This window comes from Ascaphus truei, chromosome 14, assembly GCF_040206685.1.
Source record: "Ascaphus truei isolate aAscTru1 chromosome 14, aAscTru1.hap1, whole genome shotgun sequence".
Taxonomy (NCBI): domain Eukaryota; kingdom Metazoa; phylum Chordata; class Amphibia; order Anura; family Ascaphidae; genus Ascaphus; species Ascaphus truei.
Window position 1 is genome coordinate 52767092 of NC_134496.1, and position 15074 is coordinate 52782165.

Here is a 15074-nt window from a genome sequence, read left to right on the forward strand (position 1 = left end):
GTACCTTGTACTGGCAGAGAGGGTACCTTGTACTGGCATGGAGGGTACCTTGTACTGCCATGGAGGGTACCTTGTACTGCCATGGAGGGACTAGATGCAATTAAAATTGGAGAAAAATCAGCCAGTATCATTCCACTTTTCTCTCCATATCCCTCCTGTGCCAGTAGAAACAAATGGGCACGTACCAAAGCAATCCCCTTCCCATGGTGGGTTATCAAGATACATCAGAAGAGGAAAAAATAAAACCTTTAAAAAAGGCCTCAAAGGGCCCTGGCCGTGCGAAGCTCTGAAGGACAGGAGAACCGTGCGAAGCTCTGAAGGACAGGAGAACCGTGCGAAGCTCTGAAGGACGGGAACCGTGCGAAGCTCTGAAGGACAGGGGAACCGTGCGAAGCTCTGAAGGACAGGGGAACCGTGCGAAGCTCTGAAGGACAGGAGAACCGTGCGAAGCTCTGAAGGACGGGAACCGTGCGAAGCTCTGGAGGACAGGGGAACCGTGCGAAGCTCTGAAGGACAGGAGAACCGTGCGAAGCTCTGAAGGACAGGAGAACCGTGCGAAGCTCTGAAGGACAGGAGAACCGTGCGAAGCTCTGAAGGACAGAACCGTGCGGAGCTCTGAAGAACAGGAGAACCGTGCAAAGCTCTGAAGGACAGGAGAACCGTGCGAAGCTCTGAAGGACAGGAGAACCGTGCGGAGCTCTGAAGGACAGGAGAACCGTGCGGAGCTCTGAAGGACTGAAGAACCGTGCGAAGCTCTGAAGGACAGAACCGTGCGGAGCTCTGAAGGACAGGAGAACCGTGCAAAGCTCTGAAGGACAGGAGAACCGTGCGAAGCTCTGAAGGACAGGAGAACCGTGCGAAGCTCTGAAGGACAGGAGAACCGTGCAGGGCTCCATATCCCTCCTGTGCCAGTAGAAACAAATGGGCACGTACCAAAGCAATCCCCTTCCCATGGTGGGTTATCAAGATACATCAGAAGAGGAAAAAATAAAACCTTTAAAAAAGGCCTCAAAGGGCCCTGGCCGTGCGAAGCTCTGAAGGACAGGAGAACCGTGCGAAGCTCTGAAGGACAGGAGAACCGTGCGAAGCTCTGAAGGACGGGAACCGTGCGAAGCTCTGAAGGACAGGGGAACCGTGCGGAGCTCTGAAGGACTGAAGAACCGTGCGAAGCTCTGAAGGACAGAACCGTGCGGAGCTCTGAAGGACAGGAGAACCGTGCAAAGCTCTGAAGGACAGGAGAACCGTGCGAAGCTCTGAAGGACAGGAGAACCGTGCGAAGCTCTGAAGGACAGGAGAACCGTGCAGGGCTCATAGCCGTACTCTGGGAGCAGGTCCACTCATCACGGAGATCATTGCCAAATTAGCCTGGAGGCGAGCAACTGAAGGAAGCTACAACCAAGGCCAGAAAAAGTAACAAAACCGCGTCTATCGCCAACTAATAGGGAACACTATAAAGGCACTTTGCCCACTACTCGCGTGCACACACCGTCATATACATATACACTGTCACATGCACACTCATGGAATCGCACAAATCAGGTTTACATTTAGTAGCACGACAACTCTCCAGAGGTTCTGACGGATCGAAGGCATATCTGGCCTTTTGGAACCACAAGAGCCACCAGCGCTTCCGGTTTCCATCACTGTGGCCCCTACACTCCGGATTGGAGTCTCAAACCCAGCGAGATCCTCTTCAGGAACCAGGCGCGTCTAGATGCCGCTGAATACCAATATGCAGGGGGGGGGGCTCATTTTAGCAGAATGGCTAGGACCACAGGTAAGCCCCCACTTGCTCGTCTCCCACTGCCCAATATCCTGTGGCATTTTGGCGACTTCCCAGGCAAAGAAGATTTGCCGTAATAAGGAAGCCCGAGGCGCTCTAGACAGGTGTACCAGAAAAACCAGACCCTCCTACCCCTGACTGGTAAGACAAAAACCGCTGTGAGGAAAGCAGGGATCCTTGTAGGGGGTGATGGAGTTCGATTCGTTTGTACTGGCATAGAGGGAAGTAGAGAAAATGACATTCTACAGAAATATTTCTTTTAACGTATTCACATGGAGTGATGTGTGGATATAAGCTAGAAAGCAAAGACAACACTGCTCATTTGATTTCAGGAACAATTGTTATGTTGGATTCAAAAACCTGCAAGGAAAGATCTTATTTGCTGTATTTATAGTGTTTCCAATGGGCTCTTCCGCTTCACATGCACGGAAAGCAGATTTCAAGGCATCCTTAAGTCTGTCAGAGTGCAAAATCTTAACCCCTTTAAGGTCCATGGGGACCGCTATATTTGAGGTTTTAATTAGTTTATGTTTTCTATCAATAACATTTTATTATTTTGACTAGCTAATATTAGTGAGTGCATCTATAGGGATTCTATTTTCTGTCTCTCATATGTCCACTATCTATCCCTGATAGCACCACTTGTAGTTTCTAATCATTTATGTAAGTTGCTGAGCAGGCCCCCCCCGCCCCCCTCCTGTCACCCTCCCCGCCCCCCCCCTCCTGTCACCCTCCCCATTACCTAAATGAATTAGAACTGGATTATAAAAAGACAATTCAGCCAGAACATTTTATCCAAGCATTTTATTGAATCACATAGCAGAATAACCTAAAAACTTCCCATCCTATGCTTAGCACAAAGACGATACAGCAGGAACAGGATAGCACACACCAAAACGCTCAAGTCTTACTACGCAAGGGAATATGCTGCAGAGCGGAAATAATTCATAGAAACATACATGAATGACTGGGAACAGGTGATGGTAACAAACCAAAGGATGGGAGAAGGAAAGAGCGGAGAGGGTGAGAATATATAGCAGCTACACAACTGCAATGGTTTGGTTCTACAAGGTGAATACTATTCCCAGGGGAAAAGCTGGCCTTGGGTTGGCTGTAAATACTATACGTTGGCCAACCTGAACATATAGTGATAAGGCATGGGCTTCAGGTGGCTAAAGCTGCATCACATTAGTTCAGAGGTGTAGCTGGTACCTCCAAACCGCAGGAAGCAAAACACAGAAATATCATCAATTCCCAAACTCTAACCCCACTGAGAAAACTTCAGTCTATAATAGTTATAGAACAGAGGTGGGCAACGTGACATACTAAAGGGGCGCATGTGAGGCCCTCGAGCCCTCAAAAAGGCGTATGTATATAAATAAACATACATAAAATGTTACATACTTCACCCAACCGAAGTCTCCATTAATAAGACAGCACTGCGAGATACTGTAAATGAATATGCTATAGTCCAATGCCCTGAGGAAGGACTCTTAGTGACCGAAACGTTGTATTTTGTAAAGACTACAATATATATATATTTTTTATAATCTCCCAGTGCAGTCTTGGTTGGGTGAATCTCTCAGCATCGCAGCCATGGGAGTGGGGTCCCCCCCCACGAACAGTCACCAAGCAGCCATGGGAGTGGGTCCCCCACCCTTCCCCTCCCCCCCCCCACAAACAGTCACCAAGCAGCCATGGGGAGAAGTTATGATTCATGCCAGTTACAGCCACACTCTCCTGTGCAGAGGAAGGGGATGAGAGGGGGTAGAGAGACGGAGAGCTGGTGGTGGGCCCCAGGTGAAGCCCCTCAAGCCACTTCTTGTTGCCCACCTATGTACTGTGCATTTCCTCCCTCTGCAGATGGACTGACCGGCAAAGCAAACAAACATCGACCAGTCCAGCACCATAATGGATTAAATACAGAATGCGCCAAATGAAATCAACTGGTAGTAGAAGGGCCAATGCCGGTGTTTCCTGCTTGAATTCATGGGAGACCTACGTGAAAGTGCCACAGCTGACTTTTCCGTGGCATTCCAATAATTTCAATTCATTGCTTCGTGTAAGCTCAGGAAATGGTGAAGGGGAAACGGACGGGAATGACAGATTGGGGTAGAACAAGGATTTGCACAGCAGGTTCTCACAAGGTTTCCCTAGCCCTTTCTGTGCTGAAGTGGCCCCCCAAACGTACATTTTGGGGAGACTTCCACAGAAAAAGGTGTTCCAGGCAGTCACAATTTGTCAAAAGCAAGAAAAGCCAGACAAGGCAATGCAGCGCAACACTAATACATTAGATACTAACGATCTTTTAAGCATTGCAAGACATGCTCATAATAAAACATTATGGGAAACACTGTTCCCGATAATTAAATACACCTGTAGTGTAATATATGAGGGATCACTGCCCCCGATATAACAGTGGTAGGCAAAAACTACCTCGTTTTCAAAGCATTATGGGAGACACTGCCCCCGATAATGTCACCTCGATTTCATGATATAAAGTTACTGGAAATTCTGCCGCTTAGTTTAAAAAAAAGCCCATAGTACCTCAGCTAAGCAATATAAGAGTGTAGAGTATTTGCATACGCGAGTTGTATACACACACAGGCTGAAGTTACATGCTGACACCATGTCAACTATGAACCCCAAGTCATTAGCAAGTCCGATGCTGGTGTAACCTGTGACCTACATCTGTCCTCCTTTGCGGAGGGAGAAAGGTCATAAGCATCACATACTCATTCATCTTAATATGTAATTGAAACCCGCAAAAGTTCTTACACAAATAGATAATCAATGGACTAGAATAGGGACGGGCAACTCCAGTCCTCAATAGGCTACCAACAGGTCAGGTTTTCAGGATATCCCTGCTTCAGCACAGATGGCTCAATCAGAGCCACTGATTGTCACCTCTGCTGAAGCAAGGATATCCTGAAAACCTTACCTGTTGGTGGTCCTTTACTGGAGTTGCCCGCCCTTGGACTAGAAGTATCACAATGTGTATACTTTGTCTCCTCTTATAGAATCATTTATTGGGCTTGGCAACAGTGCATCGATTTGTGCCAAAGACATCGTCCCCATTCGCAGCGCCCTCGCTCAGCGAGTGAGCCAGGATATAACTGTGGAGTTGTACTTTGAGAAATAAATGGACATGGTTTAATTTTCATTTACACATCTGTGCCATTTTCCTGTTAATGTTTCATTTACAGGCATCAGTAAGCAAGCCAGAAGTCTGGGCGAGTATGTTCGTTTACAGCAAATACAAGCCCTGTTGCATCACATGCCGCTGTAATATTGTACAGCGATTGCACAGAACAACATTTGCAGAAACCCAACAGGCAGAAATAATTCTAGCCAAAAGTGCTTCTCCCGTTTACAGTTAACAGAAAATTACCCGTAAAATAATGGTCCTTTTTAAGACCTATATATTTACACCTAAACACGAACAATAATCATAATGGCATTGCCACGATATATATGAAAATTCCCATAGGGCCATTTGGCAGGTAAATAGGGATGAGGTCAGTGAGAAAGTTGGAAGCTTCAATAGCAGTTAAAGGGGTTTCACTCAGTAAGGCCCTATTGAACAAACCGCTGGGATTAGCCTCATTAAGTCTCGATTTTGAAGAGTTTTCAAAGTCCACCTCCACAGATGGCATACACAGTGAGAAGTGGGTAAGACGCTTAAAGTAGCAAGCAGAAATTCCAGTATCATGTTCGATCGAATAAGCAGATGCTGCCTTTTTTATTACGTAAAAAAAATCCGACAGTATAACCGTCAATTATGGAAGGCACTGCTTCCGATAATTACCAAACATAAAAACAAACAGTTTATAGTGATCACTGTCACTCATAAATAAATAAATCATGTTATTCAGTGCCAAAGAAGTTCAGAAACCATTTCGTGTTTTAACCCATTCATCCCTAAGAAGTTTTGTTGCCTCTGCATGGATATTTGTAAAAAATATGGTTGGTACAGGACCATCAGATAAAGTCCCTTCACTCCTAACCAAGCCGGTCAGAACGCGAGGGATGCTCTAGAATTGGACTGACTGAATATCCCTTCATTTTTAGGGAGCAGCCACGTAATTAACCTTTTTGTGGCAGGGGAGCTGGTATAGGGGCCAAACTTCTGCTTCAGTAACTGACCATTGGATGCGTGTTAACCTATCAGTAAATGCCCCCTGATTTGCATTAGTATCCCCTTCCTGCCACCATATGCAAGTGCAACATGTAACCCTCCGCTGAGTGTCAATGGCAGCGAATTGGGAATTAACCGTTTAAGGAGCAAGATTACTTCTACTCATTTAAATTCAGTGCTTCAAGAATCAATGGGTTAAAAGGTCACTTGGCCATGAAATAAGGGTAGCCAAAGGAAAGGACGTTTCAGAACATCTTCAAATAAGATCTGACATTTGGACAAAGGACCCAGTAATGTAGCAGTCACAGCTGAGTAGGCAGCCAATTCAGACTTATTATTTTAAGAGAAGATTAATTTCCAGGGACTTGACAACTTGTGCTTTGCCCCTCACTATTTTAAGACCAAATGTACCGTATACAAAAAGCAGGATTTCTCAGCTCACAGGAACCGAACTCCCACCGAAGGCAACGTCCGAATATAAATACAGACGGGTTACGAAAAGAAAGTCGTCAAGTGATCACGGTTTGACCGTAGGATTAGTACAGACCACAATAAATTATGATCATTCCCCATCAGTGATGAATGTGTTAAATCACCCTCAGTACACAATGTGTTAAATCACCCTCAGTACACAATGTGTTAAATCACCCTCAGTACACAATGTGTTAAATCACCCTCAGTACACAATGTGTTAAATCACCCTCAGTACACAATGTGTTAAATCACCCTCAGTACACAATGTGTTAAATCACCCTCAGTACACAATGTGTTAAATCACCCTCAGTACACAATGTGTTAAATCACCCTCAGTACACAAAGTTGATGCTGGTAGTTTTGCACGTTAACACATTTGCAGCGGGTTGCAGCAGCAGAGGTGTTAAGAGGACAATTCTCCAGTTGGAACAGAAAATGGCCATTTCCACATGAACAATATCTATATGAACAGGAAGCACCAAGACACTCAGACGCAGTTTCCAGTGTACACGGAAACGACCATCACAGAGCCTCCAACATGACTAAACACACCCAGAATGCAGCTGGAATAAAGGAAACGTGGGTGGGGAGGGAGAGAAACTGGACGGATGATGCTCAAAACGGTGTTAAAGCTCCAGCTTAAAAAATAAAAAAGTTTGCGTTCCCATTAGTGCGGCCATTAACAGGTACCACAACACGCATGTTAACTTTAAATTGTCGCCGTCCATTTTGAATTTAAGTGGACAGTGTGTAGAAGGTGCAGTCATCCTTATTATAAACGGGAACACTAAAACAGGCTCACATTTGTCATTTTGCTGAACTTCCAAATAATGAGCCTGATGCCCCAGCTAGTTGGTCACATTCAAAATGGCGGCTTCGTTTCTATTTCTCTACCTAATGTTATCACTGGTGCGTTGTGTCATGCCAGCATAACTACCCTGCCAAGGAGAAACGTTGTGACAATGTAACCATTAACTGCAACCTATAAACTCTTACGTTAAAGACCAAATTAAATAAGGTGGGAAGGGCCTTTATGAGCATCCTTGAGACATAACGCACCTTTAGAGGCGAGGCGGATGCAATGTGTGAGGGTATATGCAGAGGTACAGACCTCTGGGTGGAAGGGAGTGGGGGGAGACTGTGATAAGTGCTTTGTTTTTGACAAACTGATAAATATACTTAGAACTCATTGTCTATCTCCCAAATCTCCCCGGCCATTGCATTGGCAGCGCCCTGGAAAGTCCAGGTGAGGAGAGCCAGCTGGTTTCTAAAGAGATCTTTGTCGAAGAGAGTCTCGTTGATCTTCAGTAGCTCGAGGTGGTCCAGCAACGCTGTGAAGGTGTGACCGCCAGAGCCGTACAGAACATGACGGAACGGCGTTTCCTTGGGAGACACGTACGGGGAGAGCATAGAGTGTTCAACCTAAAAAAAAAAAATGATGTCTTCTTTATAAACCACATCAGTTGTTTCCTAAATATGTGGCAAAATCGGGATTTATTATGAAAGGAAACTGCAGCCTCCTCTTACTAGCCAAACACCAATTCCAAAATAAGTGAAAGTAAGCCGTTTTCCCGATCGCCAAAGCGTCAAATAAAGAAAAATCAGATGGGAGATAAACGTAATAAAACTGCATTTTCTTTTGCTTTACCCTATTAAGGGTCTCAAACTCTGTCCTCAGGGGCCTCCAACAGGCCAGCTTTTATGGAAATCCCTGCTTCAGCACAGATGGCTCAATCAGTGGCTCAGTGGAAGCATGGATATCCATAACACCTGGCCTGTTGGTGGTCCTTGAGGACGGAGTTTCAGACCCCTGCTTTACCCTTTAAGGGCAATTTTCTTACGGAAGTATACTTGACCCAATCAATGCCGATTGAAATGTTTGTAATTAGTTCAGGCAATGTGAAGACATCACACATTGCTGCACAAAAAAAACCCTCAACCTCGTTTGTTGTCCCACTTTTCATTAGAAATCAAAACAGGCCTTATTATTCCGATGAGAAATGGCAACTTTTAACAAATGATTAATAGTTTATGAAAAGAAAAAGCAGATTGCTCAAAAAATTAATAACTGAATAACTAAATACAACATGACCCCCCCCCCCCCCTTCCATACATGCCATGGATTTATTATGCTCTACTAGTCTGCATGTTTTCTGCTGTACTCATATTGTGTGTTATAAAAGCACACTGCCAGCCTTGCTGGTACAATATAAAGAAAAATACCTAGCGCTACACTTCCGCCCTACAAGAGCCCCTCTGGTCAGGTATTGCAGGAATGGATATTATTATTATTTTACAGATACAGCGGGACAGTGTTCAGTGCAAAGTAGTGGGATTTAAGCCGTTACCTTCATCACACGGTCGTTAAAAGCGCGACGGACAGGCCTGTTGTCAAGGTCAGATTGCGAGAGTTCTCCCTCCAGAGAACTTGCTGCCCTGTAGAAGTCGCCCCGGGCAGAGTTTACCCAGCTCAGGCTAAGGCCCATACCCTGCACAAACAAGAAGGGAATTAGAAGCATGTGCAGCGATGGCCAAGACACAAATATAGTACGGTCTGTTCCAACAACCACACAGCCGTGCCGCCCAGGTGCAGGCAGGAAGCAGGCACAGCCGTGCTGCCCAGGTGCAGGCAGGACGCAGGCACAGCCGTGCTGCCCAGGTGCAGGCAGGACGCAGACACAGCCGTGCTGCCAGGTGCAGGCAGGACGCAGGCACAGCCGTGCTGCCCAGGTGCAGGCAGGACGCAGACACAGCCGTGCTGCCCAGGTGCAGGCAGGACGCAGACACTGCCGCGCTGCCCAGGTGCAGGTAGGACGCAGGCACAGCCGCGCTGCCCAGGTGCAGGCAGGACGCAGACACAGCCGTGCTGCCCAGGTGCAGGCAGGACGCAGACACAGCCGTGCTGCACAGGTGCAGGCAGGACGCAGGCACGGCCGTGCTGCCCAGGTGCAGGCAGGACGCAGACACGGCCGTGCTGCCCAGGTGCAGGCAGGACGCAGACACGGCCGTGCTGCCCAGGTGCAGGCAGGACGCAGACACAGCCGTGCTGCCCAGGTGCAGGCAGGACGCAGACACAGCCGTGCTGCCCAGGTGCAGGCAGGACGCAGACACGGCCGTGCTGCCCAGGTGCAGGCAGGACGCAGACACAGCCGTGCTGCCCAGGTGCAGGCAGGACGCAGACACAGCCGTGCTGCCCAGGTGCAGGCAGGACGCAGGCACAGCCGTGCTGCCCAGGTGCAGGCAGGACGCAGACACAGCCGTGCTGCCCAGGTGCAGGCAGGACGCAGACACAGCCGTGCTGCCCAGGTGCAGGCAGGACGCGACACAGCCGCGCTGCCCAGGTGCAGGCAGGACGCAGACACAGCCGTGCTGCCCAGGTGCAGGCAGGATGCAGGCACAGCCGCGCTGCCCAGGTGCAGGCAGGACGCAGACACAGCCGCGCTGCCCAGGTGCAGGCAGGAAGCAGACACAGCCGCGCTGCCCAGGTGCAGGCAGGACGCAGACACAGCCGTGCTGCCCAGGTGCAGGCAGGACGCAGACACAGCCGTGCTGCCCAGGTGCAGGCAGGACGCAGACACAGCCGTGCTGCCCAGGTGCAGGCAGGACGCAGGCACAGCCGCGCCGCCCAGGTGCAGGCAGGACGCAGACACAGCCGTGCCGACCAGGTGCAGGCAGGACGCAGACACAGCCGTGCCGCCCAGGTGCAGGCAGGACGCAGACACAGCCGTGCTGCCCAGGTGCAGGCAGGACGCAGACACAGCCGTGCTGCACAGGTGCAGGCAGGAAGCAGACACAGCCGTGCTGCCCAGGTGCAGGCAGGACGCAGACACAGCCGCGCTGCCCAGGTGCAGGCAGGAAGCAGACACAGCCGTGCTGCCCAGGTGCAGGTAGGACGCAGACACAGCCGTGCTGCACAGGTGCAGGCAGGACGCAGACACAGCCGTGCTGCACAGGTGCAGGCAGGACGCAGACACAGCCGTGCTGCACAGGTGCAGGCAGGACGCAGACACAGCCGCGCTGCCCAGGTGCAGGCAGGAAGCAGACACAGCCGTGCTGCCCAGGTGCAGGCAGGACGCAGACACAGCCGTGCCGCCCAGGTGCAGGCAGGACGCAGACACAGCCGTGCTGCCCAGGTGCAGGCAGGACGCAGACACAGCCGTGCTGCCCAGGTGCAGGCAGGAAGCAGGCACAGCCGTGCTGCCCAGGTGCAGGCAGGACGCAGACACAGCCGTGCTGCCCAGGTGCAGGCGGGACGCAGGCACAGCCGTGCTGCCCAGGTGCAGGCAGGACGCAGACACAGCCGTGCCGCCCAGGTGCAGGCAGGACGCAGACACAGCCGTGCTGCCCAGGTGCAGGCAGGACGCAGACACAGCCGTGCTGCCCAGGTGCAGGCAGGAAGCAGGCACAGCCGTGCTGCCCAGGTGCAGGCAGGACGCAGACACAGCCGTGCTGCCCAGGTGCAGGCGGGACGCAGGCACAGCCGTGCTGCCCAGGTGCAGGCAGGACGCAGACACAGCCGTGCTGCCCAGGTGCAGGCAGGAAGCTGACACAGCCGTGCTGCCCAGGTGCAGGCAGGACGCAGGCACAGCCGTGCTGCCCAGGTGCAGGCAGGACGCAGACACAGCCGTGCTGCCCAGGTGCAGGCAGGACGCAGGCACAGCCGTGCTGCCCAGGTGCAGGCAGGACGCAGAGACAGTTAATGCTGCAGTTATGTGTAATAACCTTTTCAGTGTGGAGGATTCAGTACTGGAGACCCCTTTGGGTAAAGAACAATGCACCTTTTGACCACTCAGATAATTGTCAGCAGAGGTCAAGTGCCAGAGGCTGACGGTAACCCATCTCATTAGTGCCTTATTGCAATGCTGTAAGGGCCGACCTGAGATTCCACATCTGCTGAAAATGGTTGAAAAGTGGAGGTCCCAAACATGGATGGGATTTACACGCCACAATGCACACCGAGTACGGTCTGATAAATAAAAGCGTGCAAAAACATACGGAAAACCCAGTCAAGCAGGCTGTGCACCATTTAAAGAGATCTATACAGATTGTATCTCTTCCCCCGTGCAATGTAAGGTTACCATGCTAACTTAACAGAAAAGAAATCTGCACGCAGTTGGAAGCTGCAGATTTTAACTCTGCTCAAGCAGGGAGGGAATGTAATCCAAACAATTGCTGGGAGGGTGGTGCTCACAGGGAATATGGGCACAGTGAGTAAGAGGAAAGAAAGAATCCCTTTAGTGTGGCACTAGAAGAAATACACCCTAATTAAAACTTAACTTTATTATAACTGATTAAAATAAATTGTTTGGAGAAACCACATACATAAAACAAACATACAAAAAATATTTAAAAGACGGAGAGGTGTGATAGGGTGTAATTATATATATATAAATACCTCTCTATTAATACTTAATAAACCCTAGGATGTGGGTGATCTCTATACTAAATAGGTATAGGTACATATATCTTGTCCCCTTAAACCAAAGCAATGGAAAGAGGTACAAGCAGATGGGGCCCCCGATGAAGCCAGTTACGGTGAAACGTACGTAGGGTACGTCTGACGTCACCATCACGTGACGTCGGCTCATCGGTGAGGTGTGGGCCATACCATGTCTGAGTGCTTCGTAGACTGCGTCCGTGGGCAGCAAGAGCACTCAGACCTTAGGGTTGATCTAATATATATCAGCAGTGAATGTGGCTGGTCTCACAACAGACTGGTCGCAATAGAGCTTACAACAGAGTATTCTGATATACTAAGTGAGGTGTGTAGTGGCTGCTTCAACTTAGCCACCATTATACTCAGCCTCACCACTCCAGCTCACAGTTAAGCACATTCATCTGCTTGTACCTCTTTCCATTGCTTTGGTTTAAGGGGACAAGATATATGTACCTATACCTATTTAGTATAGAGATCACCCACATCCTAGGGTTTATTAAGTATTAATAGAGAGGTATTTATATATATAATTACACCTCCACTAAACACCCTATCACACCTCTCCGTCTTTTAAATATTTTTTGTATGTGTGTTTTATGTATGTGGTTTCTCCAAACAATTTATTTTAATCAGTTATAATAAAGTTAAGTTTTAATTAGGGTGTATTTCTTCTAGTGCCACACTAAAGGGATTCTTTCTTTCCTCTTACTTACCATGCTAACTTCACACACTTGAGATGAAGAAAATCATGATTAACACAAATTATTTTTTTTGAAGGGGAGATGTTCAGGAGGCAAGACATGAACACGATTTAAACTCATGTCGGCTTCTCGATTAAAAAGCATAGTCAAGAAAATGTAGCTGTCCAGCAATAGGCCTGGCCTTTGAATTTGGGTGTCTGACTTGCCCATTGTCACTAGTAACAGTTCTCCTTGCGCCCCAAGAACAAAATAAGATTGTAAGTTCTTCAGGGAAGAGGCCATATGTGCGTAAATTTAAGTGACAGAAGCAAATTATATTCCAGGGAGGAGATATATTTCAGACACCAGCAAAGCGCTGCTCTTCCCATCTCTCCCTCTACATCCGTGTCACAACAAACCGTACCTTTATATCCCTTGCGTACTTGTTAAGCGCCATCACGGAATCGAGCAGCTCCTTGCTGTACCTGCTGTAATCCAGCGGCAGTGTGCTATCATGAGTCAGGCGCAGAATTATCTGCGCAGCAAACTCCACCGCAGTCCGGCACACACGGTCAAAGTCGGCGTTCAACAACTGCTTGAGGTTCTGCAGGGTATCCATTTTAGTGCCGAGATAAGCATAGGGCTTATTATCCTACAGAGAAAATAAAGCTGAAAGATTTCGTTGCTCTTCACTTATTATACATCTGGCAGCAAACCGAGCAAAGAGGTTGCAACACAGAAAGAATACAATGGAAATCACTAAACTTTTATCTAGAGCAGGGGTGGGCAACTGCAGGTTTCCAGAGCCATTAGACAGGAGGAAGGAGAAAAACGGAGCACATCATCCAGTGCTGGCTCACAAGCACTGGATGTAGTGCTCCGTTTTTCTCCTTCTTCCCGTCTATTGATCTCTGCAGACGGATGCACACTCTTAGGGCTCGTTCAGGGAGCCAGCTGAGGACTCGGAGGGAGGGCGTGCGGGAGGCAGTGCTGGGAGTTTGCTGGGCGACATGTGATTATCCCCCAGCAGACTTTTCAGCGTTGGGGAGGGGGCGGGGCTACAGACGGCAGGGTAAAGTATCCAAGCTGCAGTCATGAAATCATTCTTAAGAATGATTTCATTGGCTGCCTTGGTCCCTGTGACGCTGCTTCAGCTCCAAAAAACGAAATTTTCGTTTACTGAAGCTGTCGTCAGCGGCAACGCCTGGCTTCGGAGGCAGGGCAGTTGCTACCCTGACAACAAGTATTCAAATTGAATACTTTGTTGCTCACGGCAGCACGCACGTCAGCACGCCCGCCCTCCGAAGCCAGCACCTTGAACGAGGCCTTACCCCTGGACCTTTGGATACAGCCGACTCACCATTACCTGAGAATACACGTCTCGCGTGAGTTCATTCCTTTGTTCTATACCTTGTGATTTGGATTCCTGGACATTTATTGTTTAGGGTTAGGGATTTACTGTTCTCCTATATTCAGATGTTTTAATAGTACTGGTCACCGGCAGGTGGTTGATGCAATACCCTTACTACATTGCTACGTGGGATTTCAGTACACCAGTCGGACATCTTTTGGGGACAATTTTTTCCAGCTTCATCACGCTTTATTGGAGGGGTAACCCATACAAGACTGTGCCACAAATACAACTTACTATTGCTGCTGTTCGTGTTGGAGCACCATACAGCACTGGTTCTATTCAAGAGCCATTAACAGGTGAGGTATTGGGGATATCCCTGCTTCAGCAGAGGCAGCTCAGAGGCTCAGTCTTTGACTGAGCCACTGATTGCACTACCTGTGCTGAAGCAGGGATATCCCCAATAGCTGACCTGTTGGTGGCCCTTGAGGACTGGAGTTGCCCACCCCTGCTCTAGAACAGTAGTTTGAAACTTTTTTTTTGGTTAAGGAACTCGGTGAGAAATTCGGAGTTACTGCAAGCCTCTAACAGAGAGTCAGAGATCAGACGCATTGTAAACTCTTCTGCATTTGGTGCCATATTACAATGACTGGAAAATTACAGGGAAGCCTTTGGGGATGCCCGGGGAAGCCTTTGGGGGTGCCCGGGGAAGCCTTTGGGGAACCCCGGTTTAAAAACACTGTCCTAGAGCCTCTATCGTTTTTGCTGCCCTTATTCTCCCGCTTGTGCATATGAAACCTACCTTCTGGAAACAAAAAGAAACAGATGGGATACCAGAGTAGGCGAGGAAGGGGTAAGCCGCGTTCTCCATTGTAAGTGGGACCACACTGGAAGAAACCAAAACAGAATGAAACACTGCTCTGAGCGAAGCAGAACGCACCTTGTAATCGCTCGCTCTTTAGCGCTAGAACACAAGGGTATTTTTATTACCAACTTGATGCTGACTACAGAAGGACACCCGTGTTTTTCTTTTACCAAATACTAAACGTAAAGTTACACTAGCGAGCAAATTATTTTCCCTCGGGGCTTACATGTTCTGTATCCAGTTGGAAGCCTGTGTACCAAGTTTCGCATAAATAGTGTAATCAGTCTTTGCGGGATCTTTGACCTGTAAAAAAAAGGGGACAACATTGGGAAAGTTATAACCAGAA

At 48.7% G+C, this 15074-nt stretch overlaps 1 protein-coding gene across 2 annotated transcripts in view; it reads right to left on the minus strand.

Moving 5' to 3' along the window:
• Positions 1 to 2572: 2572 nt before the first annotated feature.
• The window catches only part of TFRC (transferrin receptor), a 44117-nt gene continuing 31615 nt past the window's right edge, over positions 2573 to 15074 (minus strand). For both annotated transcript variants that reach the window (XM_075571005.1, XM_075571006.1), the window contains exons 15-19: positions 14955 to 15031; positions 14666 to 14750; positions 12937 to 13164; positions 8744 to 8884; positions 2573 to 7817 (exon numbers count right to left, since the gene is read on the minus strand). In XM_075571005.1, the coding sequence (XP_075427120.1) occupies positions 7575 to 7817; positions 8744 to 8884; positions 12937 to 13164; positions 14666 to 14750; positions 14955 to 15031 (774 nt within the window). In that variant the 3' untranslated portion in view covers positions 2573 to 7574. The remainder of the gene's footprint in view (positions 7818 to 8743; positions 8885 to 12936; positions 13165 to 14665; positions 14751 to 14954; positions 15032 to 15074) is intronic.